The sequence below is a fragment of the Tinamus guttatus genome, unplaced genomic scaffold (genome assembly GCF_059628265.1).
Source record: "Tinamus guttatus ecotype Peru unplaced genomic scaffold, ASM5962826v1 Tinamus_guttatus_pri_ptg000260l, whole genome shotgun sequence".
In the NCBI taxonomy this organism is placed as follows: Eukaryota; Metazoa; Chordata; class Aves; order Tinamiformes; family Tinamidae; genus Tinamus; species Tinamus guttatus.
In genome coordinates, this window is record NW_028288794.1 from 5,388,299 (window position 1) to 5,398,678 (window position 10,380).

The 10,380-nt window shown below is 36.4% G+C and overlaps 1 protein-coding gene across 1 annotated transcript in view; it reads left to right on the forward strand.

The window, feature by feature from the left end:
• The window catches only part of ATF2 (activating transcription factor 2), a 43,067-nt gene extending 36,048 nt beyond the window's left edge, over positions 1-7,019 (forward strand). The window contains exon 14 of the mRNA XM_088527024.1: positions 4,360-7,019. Coding sequence (XP_088383150.1) covers positions 4,360-4,589 — 230 coding nt within the window. The 3' untranslated portion in view covers positions 4,590-7,019. The remainder of the gene's footprint in view (positions 1-4,359) is intronic.
• The last annotated feature ends 3,361 nt before the right edge of the window (positions 7,020-10,380 follow it).

Below are 10,380 nucleotides of genomic sequence, written 5' to 3' on the forward strand. Positions count from 1 at the left end.
CATAATAAGATTTCAGCAGAGGTAATATAACAGCTGTCCTCATTTACTGTAACATCCAGGACCAATCAAACCATTAAAATAATCAGCAGCATTGCTCTTACTGTACACTGTCTTCTAAATTGTTTTGATTTTCACAATAAGCAACTACTTAACCAATTCTGAGAGCTTTTGTAATATAGTATTTTTCCCAATATATATTTTTTAAGTTACTTGATTTTCATCCTTCCAGCATTTTAAAGGTTAATTATGCTTTCCTGGCTCATAACTTCAGTTTGGATATGATGCACAGTGCTAGAACCAGCTGCTGCTGTTGCAGAATAAATGGCCAATTTTGTCCATTGTACACAAATTTGTAACAAATAACTGAGCTGGGAATGCATTAGGCAACATTCATAATATATAACCCACAGCTTTCGTTTTTATGATTTAGTGATATTTCAGGATATTTGTAAATGTGAAGATTGTTTCTGCCATATGTAGCCACTTCATTTTAATTTGCCAGTGTCAGTAATGCAGGAGAATAAAGGAACATTTTGTATTGCATGCAAACAGATCCTCAGGTGCTTGCGATAAAACTTAATGGCAACCATCTTTACTTGTAGTCATTGTAAGCAGTTTCATCAGAATGGGCAATATTTTTTAATTTAAGAGATTCAGGAGATTTACCAACTATCCGTTGCCATATATATTTAGAATACTGATTTTGTCAGTTTTGAGCTTATAAATCTTGGTCCTTTGATCTCCAGTCATTTTGACAGGATGGAAAATAGCATCTTGGAATAAATTGGAACTGTATAGAGATATGTTTGGGATTTATATTAACAATGATTGCTGCAGGGATGAGGCCATTATGGCTCCCATCTGACAGAACAACATAATTTCATACAGAAGCTACTAGGGGATGACATTATGCATGCAAGGGGGCGGGGGGGAAGGGTCCTCGAATTTTGATGTTTTTGAGTATACATATGTGTTCCCGAATTTGCATGAAAAATAACGAAAACACAGATCTTCAAAGTAGACTGTCAAACTAAGTGCACGCTAAGAATTCTTCGTTAAAGTGCTAATGATGGCCCGTTTAATAATACTGTGTATTTTCTGCCTTCAGAAAAGGACTACAACATTCCTAATTTGCTCAAGAATGAAAAAAAAAAAAATCAGTGGCAATAGTCTATGTCAATATATATATATATATATAGTAAGCAAGAGAATTGGAGGCACAGCTCACCTAGCTTCTTCAACAGTCTTTTGAAAGTGAAAGTTCAGAATAAATGATAATTATAATGTTATCTCTCTTTGAAGGCATCATGTCACATGATCTTCCTGTGACTGTTAGGAAAATGTTTAGGCCGAGTGACCCTTGTTCTGACTTATGGAGGGGGTGGAAATGTTTCAGCTAATGTTCTCATGAAAAATAGTGTGGATAAAAGGTATTTTAAATAAATAGTTATTTAATATGTTCATCAGGGAACAGTCGTGTAAGCTGAATTGCTTCAAAAAGTATTGTGTGGCAAAGCATTCTGTCCTTGTGGAAGTAAAGCGTTCCTGCAAGGCTCAGTATGAAGCAATGCTGAGACAATGTTAGTTCATGCCATGAAGACCCTATCTTAACAGCTAAGCCAAATTAATGGGGTTTCACTTATGGCACATAAATAGGCACAACCAACCTCTGGTTTTGCAGGGTGTTTTTGACACCTATCTACATGCCTTCTAAGATCTTTCAGTTTCCCTGGACATGTTTTTGCCTCACGAGAATGAAAATTCACTTTTCTTCTAAGACTATTCCCAGGAGTCATATTTTCATTATTTTAAATCTCTTGTGCTTGCTCTAAGAAAGTATGTTGTCAGAACAGAGAAACCAGGAAAATGGTTATTATGTTCTGAGGCAGCACTGATGAAATTCTGGTACATGTATCGAGCATTTTAAACTTTTTCATTCCCAAAGAGGAATCCTATTGGTTTTGGATGAGTCTATTTTTATTTTACATGTGGTGTATAGGAGAAACCTAAATGCTTTTCATTTAGGTTTCATTTCAGTAGTTCTCTACTAAATTATTTATAAAAATTTCATTTTATGTATTTTCTAAAGCTTTTCTTGGACTGCTGGTATTTCAAAGTACTACTTAATAGTTATTGCAAGTATTTAACGTATTTAACCTTCCAGTCAAATTCGTTAGCATCAATTAAGTCTGTATCTTATAAGATAATCTGTGCCTGCTGTAAGCTCCTGCCTCCAGCATGCTGCCTGGCATCTGGAAGTAACTGGCTTTGTGCTCTTATCTCCCTGGTATATTCATCTGCCTAGTGAGATATGAAAGCTTCTCCTGTACATCCACGGCCATTAGTATTCTCAGCTTTCCTTCTTATGTTGCACATAGAGTCTTTCTGACTCCATCAGAACCAGGAAAACAAGCCCTTCTCCTGTTCTGTGCCAAGTGTGATATTACCACAAGCATTGCTTTCAAGTTAGGTTAACAGCGAGCAGACTTACTAAGGGATACAGAACACTGGAAGTAGCTTCTTTTTTCTCCAGCTGAAAAATTGTGATCATGATTATTTCCTAGCTATCTCTGCTTTGCAGCATTTACTATTCACCTTTCTTTTCTACATGAGGATAAGGAGGATTTGGCCGAAAAGGGCCTCAAGATCATCATCATCATCATCAAAAAAAAAAAAAAAAAAAAAAAAAACAACTAGGAAGATGGAGATTTCTGTGAGAATAAGTGGCTCGTAGAGGAAGGGCACGTGTGGGAGATGGGGTTTGTGTTTGATACGTGGTGGCCCACTGCTGCCGCTTCCTTCTCTTTGAAGGGAGGAACATGCTAGTGTCCTAATCAGTAATCCAGGATTTTTCAGTTAACTGTTTTCTGTCTTTAAACTCCGCACATGTTCCTCTTTACTTATTCTGTTTATGTCAGGTTGTGCTTTTCCTGAGGGAGTTGTAGCGAAAATGAGCTCCTGTTGAGTGGTGTTAACTGAATTGTCGCATCTTCATATTCTGTTCCCTTTTTCTCAAATGCACAAATCCTACAGAGGACCACAAACAACTTCCAGAAGTATTTGATGTCTTTTCATCTGCTGTATTGGGTTGCCGTATACTCTTAAGATACGTGTAAATTGTCAGCAGGCCTACCTCAATTTCATGCATCTGGCTCCTTGGATGTTTGAAAGATCTATGCTGGTAGGATGGTTATTTCAAGATCTGGAGGAGTGTCCTTAGTATAAATGGGGTTGCTCCAAAGATTTTCTTTTGTTGTAAAGTCATCTTGCTTATTCAATGACTTCTCTTACTCAATATTTCGTATAATTCTTGATTCTTTGTAAGCTTCATTTCATCACTATTTGTTCATTCTTTATATTCATTTTTATCTACAGCTATTCGCCCGGTTTTGTATGGAAATGAGGTGGTTTATTCACAGTATTGTTCATCAGTTAGAGTTGGTGTCATCTTATCCCGTCTCTTCTATTCTCCAGGATAACTTTTGAACTTGTAAGCCAATCTCAAGCAAATCCAAAAGGAATCCCAAAGACAAAAAAAAACTTGTCACACACAATAGTTCATGCTTCTTCAGATAGTGTTTGTTCGTTTTTGTTTGTTTTTTTCTATGTTGTCTTATACGTTGGTCAGTAGTGTTTAGAAAGGGCTTCTTGTCTTCCAGTTGTCCACCTGTATATTGGGTTTAAGTCAGGATATAAATCTTTTATGAAAAATATTTGAAAAACACCAGCATGAAATGGTGAAAAAGAAGTTACAGAGTTTTTGTTTTGAATGAAAAGTGGTAGGTTAGTCTTGTTTTATTCTTTTTTGCTCTTTTTGTCCTTAACTCATTTATTTGCTTGAGTATCTGCATAGTACCTTGGCTAACTCTGCATCTCTGAAAAAAGCATGACTCAATTTTCACAACTGTTATTAAACATTAGAATTAGTTTCTTGAGTGCTATGCAAATACAGTAAGCAGTACACATTAACAATCAAAATCATATTAATTTATATAGTATTAGGAGATCTTGTACTATTTTAGTCTATAAATACTGGTTATCGATATGAGCAGTTGTTTTTAGAGTTGTGTCATACTCTTCAGCTGGTTTGCTAGGTGGGAAAACAGACAATATGAATCAAGGTTTTAAAGATGTTAAAATTTACCTGTTTCCTAAATTTTGCATGATGCAGTCCATATACTGTATATAAACTAGTATTTTGGGGGGAAAATGAAAATAAGTGTTTTTTGTCACAGTTCACTGTTCTGCATTATACTGTGAATTTTAGTGACTCTACAAGATGATTGCTATTATCTGGGTGGGGGTGGTGTGCATTCCAGGGGGAAAAAAAAAAAAAAAAAAAGAACTTTTCTCCTTAAGCCGCAGAAAAGGATGACAGTTCGGAAGACGACGCGTCGGCGCCGGGCAGCCCGCACGCCGAGGCGATCCAGCACAGCTCCGTCAGCACCTCCAACGGCGTCAGCTCCACGTCCAAGGCGGAGGCGGTGGCCACGTCGGTGCTCACGCAGCTGGCGGACCAGAGCACGGAGCCCGTGCTGTCCCAGATCGTCCTGGCGCCTCCCTCCCAGTCGCAGCCGTCGGGAAGTTGATTAAAACTTGCTTTGCCTCCGTTTCTTAGATACCCGTTTGTGACTTCAAAGGGAAATGAGCAAAAGACCAGTCTCCATCTAGGAGAAATCTGTAGCTTAAGATTCATTTTCAGAAATCAAACTCAAATTGGGCTTTACTGATTGGCAGATGAAGGTGAGACAGAACAACAGTTTCTAGTCTCTTAGCAAAAGACTCTTTTTTTTTTTTAATATTAGGTTTGTTAGTTATTTTCTGTGCTCTGTGTAAAGTGTGTGTACAGTATAATGTGTTTTATTTCATTTTTAATTTGGTATTATTTCAACAAGCATTGGGGTGAATCACTAAAGGTCATCCCCAAGACTGTGATAGTAATATTATGTGACATTTTATACCAAAGTTCTGCATAGTCCCTATTGACTTTGTAATGTAGGCAAGGTCATAAAGCACTAGGCAAGAGAAAGAAAGGAACAGTAAATTTGCTTTTAGTCTTTTTGCCTTTTTGTTGTTTTGCACATTATGAGAGGAAGAACATTGGGAGAAAAAAAATCTTTTTTGTGTGTATAGCATTTTGTTTTGGCTTTTTAACTTTTTTTAAAATTGTTTAATAGGGCCAGTACAGTATATAAGATACAGTACTTTTATGCACATACCTATCTGAGATGAGGATCATTGCTGATAGATTTCTTTGAAAATTGATGCCAGCTCCCCCTCCCCACCAACACCTTCATTCTAGGGGGAGGAGAGCTTTACTTTTCCAATCGGAACAGAAATCTGTAACTACCCTTTGTTGCTAGGCTGAAACCAGTAAGCATATTGTAAAATACAGGGTTGTCGAATATGGAATACTTAGTATTCCAAAGTGGGGAGATATTTTGTGGATTTTTGAGTCACAAACTAAGAATTGACTCGTGGTTTTGGATGCCAGAAAAGCCTAAAATCCTTCTTCAGACAATTCAAGACTTATTTTGTCATTGTCTTGTATTTGCAAGCTAACTTGTACTTAATTCTTGTGTAAGCACTGTCATCTTTTAGTAGCAAAAATTTTGATACCTTTCTTGTGGAAAAAAAAAGAAAAAAAAAACAGTATCTACGTATCTTGGAAACAATGTAATTACGTGGTGTGTGTGGTGTGTGCGTGAGAATGGTTCCGTAGTTTATGCCAGCGGTCTTTTGCTTGAATGTTTAAAGATGCCTTCAATGTGATGCTGGCTGATAGGTGATTGCAGTTTTAAAATGTTATTTACTGTGCGAACTTGGATAACTAACATTCCATGATGTAGTTTGTTTCTGATGAGATGATTGTAGGTACACTTTTTCTCATTATCCAATCATCTGTAGGATATTGAGTTTTTTAAATGTGCCATTATCTATTTTGATTCTGTACTCATGTTCAAAATACAGTACAATATTTTACAATAGATTAAGTTGTTTAAAAAAGTAGATGTGTGCTTTCAGGTGGGAAAACTTTGTATAATAGCAAAAACAGAAGCATAGTAGCAACTGGCAGTAAAGCAGGATTCCTCTATGTATATAACAAAGATTTAATGCATTTATAATGGGTTGTGTAGTTCATTCGCTCTTCCTTCTCCACCCTGTACTATCTGTTTTAAGTGTCAGTGCCATCAAATTTCACATTTGATTCAATTTTAAATCTAAAATTGAAATTGATCCACAAGAAAATTGTGATTTCTACAATACATATATATATATATATATATACACACAACCGTACTATAATGAAAACTGGACAAAGACATATCTAAGTCATATATATATTTCATTTTGGGGCTTTAAGCATGAAAATAATGATTCTCAGTATTTTATATTTTAAAAATAAGGAAGTTGAGTCGATAACCTCATATGTTTAGAAGTCTCTCCCAGTTTCAAGGGAAAAAAGCTATAATGGTTATGTTTCTGGGGTGATAAAATATAATAGACATCTTGTGAGAAGGAAACTAATTGCAAAGGCACAAAATGTGAATTCTGCAAGAAAGCTATACAGTTACTTTACATTGTTGTTTTGGTGGACTAGATAAGGCCTCATCAATTACACTATAATTTGCTCTCCTAAACACAAAGGCTTTTTAAATCATATTTATATAAGTGGAGTTTTTTATAACAAAGCTATCGCGCTTGTAAAATAAGTCTACATAAGTGTATAGGAGACATGTAAACATTTAATGAATTTAACAGTGGGACTGGAAGAAGAATCATTAAAATCTATCTGTGTTCAGCAAATAGAGAAAAGTTATTAGTCATACAACCATGGTTTCGGTTTTGAGACGTATGTCACACTACTTCTGTACTTGGCATTTTGGGTCTTTACATTTGACATGTTTCACAAACTGTACTGTTTTCTTTTATGTGCAGTTTGCATGAGTAAATCATCAAAGAATAAAATCTATAAGTTATGTTCCTATTTTAATGAAATTATAATTGTTCTAAAAGGCTGCAGTGTCATCGGACTCCATTATTGCAATTATTAGCATTTTTGTGGAACTCGTTACTATAAGGCCGAGCCGATGTTAGGTAAATAACACGTGGCACGTGTGTTTCTTGAGAAAATGAACCCAATTCCACTGCACTGCAATTGAGTTGCAGTAGCCTCTGAGGGCTATGGTTAGTTCCAGGAGCCTAAGGTAACCCTTGGGAAAAGGAGTTTGTTAACAAAACTCGGTGATCACTGATGTTGCGTGGCCGTTCTTGTTGCACAGCAGAAACGGTGTGTGTCTGTACACAATATCCAGCTAAGCTAGAAAGTAACGGATACAGACAGAGGAACTGCTTACAGTTTTGTCCTGAAAGGTTTAAAGGAAATCATATCCCGTGTTTTTTGTTTCAAAATACTAAGAATTATTCAGTTTTGTTTATGAATATTGGAAACATTTATGAAGTCATGTTAGGTTATCATTTGAAAAGCTCTCAACAGACCTTTGATATGAAGGCTTAAAAAAAAAAAAAAGATATATTTTGTGTGGTTACAGTTAATGCATATGTTGACCAATGGAAATCATTCGAACTGCACACAACTTTAGAGGAGTCTGGAGGCCTCTGTTTGTTATGTTTGCTGATTGAAAGCTGTATTTGTCACTTCAAGAATGAGGAAGGTTATATAATGTGGGACAACTGTTTGGTGGTGAAGTTTGTCTCCACCATATAAAGTCCTGGTATAAAACCAGACTTACCCCAGGTAAACTCCTCTATTGAAAATTCTAATAGAGGTTCAGCAACTGTGGGTGTTAAATAGGTGATGGAAGTGTTAGAGCAATGGTGATTGCAGCTACAAGAATGACAAATAGCTTGGTTTACAGACAACAAACGTTTGAATTGGTTATCATAAATATTGATAGAGTAAACACTGCAATTAATTCTATGTTAATAAATAAATGTATGTTAAATTGCACTGAAGGCAACTTCAGCAAAAGCTGCTTGACATGATTGATACACGTGACTGCGTGTCTAGTGAAGGTTGCTTACATTATGTGCTGCTTGTTGTCTCCATTAGCAAAGAAATAATTTGAACTGCAGATAATTTACATTGCAGAATAGTACTGGCAACATAGGCTTACAGTAATATTTTCCTTAAAATATATTTTTAATCACTGTGTCAACAATACCATAATATGTGTGATTTATTTAAACAGTGTCTCAAATAATCTGTATAGGTAGGTCTAGATGAAACAATCATTAAATAATCTAAATTGCCAAATTTATATATACTTCAAAACAAAAAGCAAAAAAAGTCATGCATTTTAGGCTTTAATATGATTCTTCATTTTTTCTGAAGATTAAGTTCATGACCTTTTCTGTCCTTAACCTTTTTTCTTTTCAAAATAATTTTATATCCATTTCATTTTTAATCTCTAGAAAAACAACCAGTAATTTAAAGCTGCATTGACTGGAAACAGGTAATGAGCATAAAAGTTATAAAACAGCTTAAAGTGGAGAAAAGGAATCTTGTTCCTAGGAACTCTTAGCCCAGGAGCAGGGAGCGGGTTGTATTTATAACTGCTTTGGACAGCAAGGCCTGCTTGCTACTCCAGCTTACAATTAATGAGCTTAGAGGATGAGGATTCGCGGGCTGGGGAGCTGGGTCGGTGCGAGACGGAGGGGCTGAGCGCCGGGCGCGAGGGCTGTCGGCGGGCGCTGCGGGTACCGCGCCGCGGGCTGGCTCAGCCCCTCGAGGCACAAACACCAACCCCAGGAATTCCCGTTAATATCCTCTGTGCCCGGGCGGATGGAGCGTGTTCAAGGCATGCCTGATAGTTACAAGGACAAAAGTCAAATCTTTTCTTTTTCTTTTTTTTTTTCTCCCAATAAGTAACAAAGTTCCTTCTTTAATCGTGCAGTATGTTACTATTGACATGGTACCTAAATAGTGTTTCCCTCTGTCATAATTGTTTGTTCTAGGCCATTAGTGAAAGCAAAAAGCTGTCTTTGATAAATGAAAAAGCCTATTAATTTAATATGTTTAAAAATAAAATGGGAAATTACATCCAAGTCATATATCTAGGATGTTAAATCAGGAGAAAAGGGAAACAAGTAAAGAGAGAATGAGTCCTCTGCCCCGTCAACAAACAAAATAAATTGCCTGTATGAATAAATGGAGAAAATTAAATGAAAAAAAAAAAGGCTGCACAATTTGCCAGCTATTTTCTCTGAACAAAAAAGCGCTCTGTTTCTCTTCTCAGTTACCCTAGCCCTTTGCTGTGGTACCATTTCTGACGTTAAGATGCGTTCTGTGATGACTTGTTTCTGGGAAAATGTTTACAAATACATTATAAATGCCTTGATTTCACTTGAGGTAAGTAGTATAAATACCTCCTTCATTGTGACTGTGTGTCGAGAAAGACACTCTTAAAAGTTATATAATGTATAGTACACTCATTGCAGTTGTCTATAAAATATAAACAAACTTTATAGTGACTATGCGTGACTATGATTTCAGAGCAACTAAATGGCTAATATTTTAGTTTTTCTTGCTTTCTGCTTCCCCAAGAGCACAGTCTTTCAGCAGCACTGTTACAAAGGGCTAATCATTTTTGCTGAAAAAGTTGATAATCCTTGCAAATGAAGAACAGATGCTTTGTATCTCACTGAATGACAGGAACGTTTTTACACCCAATCATTTTGTTGAACACGTAACGAATCTCAGGCTGGGAAGTTTGCGATTTGGCTTTCACCTATATGCGAATGCATAAAACGTAATTATGCTGGCTCCAGCAGTTTACGCAAAATTCTCGGATTCCTGGTCCTAACAGGAATTAACCCTTCCCCTACCCCTCCAGGATTATCCATAGCTCTTGGGGCTGTGTTTCCAGTTACCACAAGTGGAATTCTGAGCTGTCAGCAAAGCAGTGTTGGTCACCTCAGAGGTCAAAGCTTTGGTTTTCTTGGAAAGGAAAGGATTCCATTGGCTTGGATATTTCCCTGCTACGTTCTCTTTAAATAGTAAGTACAAGTTTGTTGTAAACTCCCTGCTTTTTGACCTTGTTCCAGAGGTCTGACAAAGTCATTTCAGGAAAGGAAGGCAGTCTTTATCTGATATTGTAGTATGGGGGCTAGATTTTTGCAGAGTTTTCATCTATCAAGTAAGAGTACACACACCTATTTAATATAATTGGCCTTTATAGTATTTGGCATTTATAATGTGCCAGGCACCAAGAAATGGTGGTGCATAAAATATTATAGATGTCGTCTACCTAAGAAAAGGTTGCCAGTTAATTAAATCGGTATGAATAAAAGTTTTAAAAGGATACAAACTTTTGTTTTGACATACCTGCTGATTTGTTTGGTAAGTTCATGTAATTT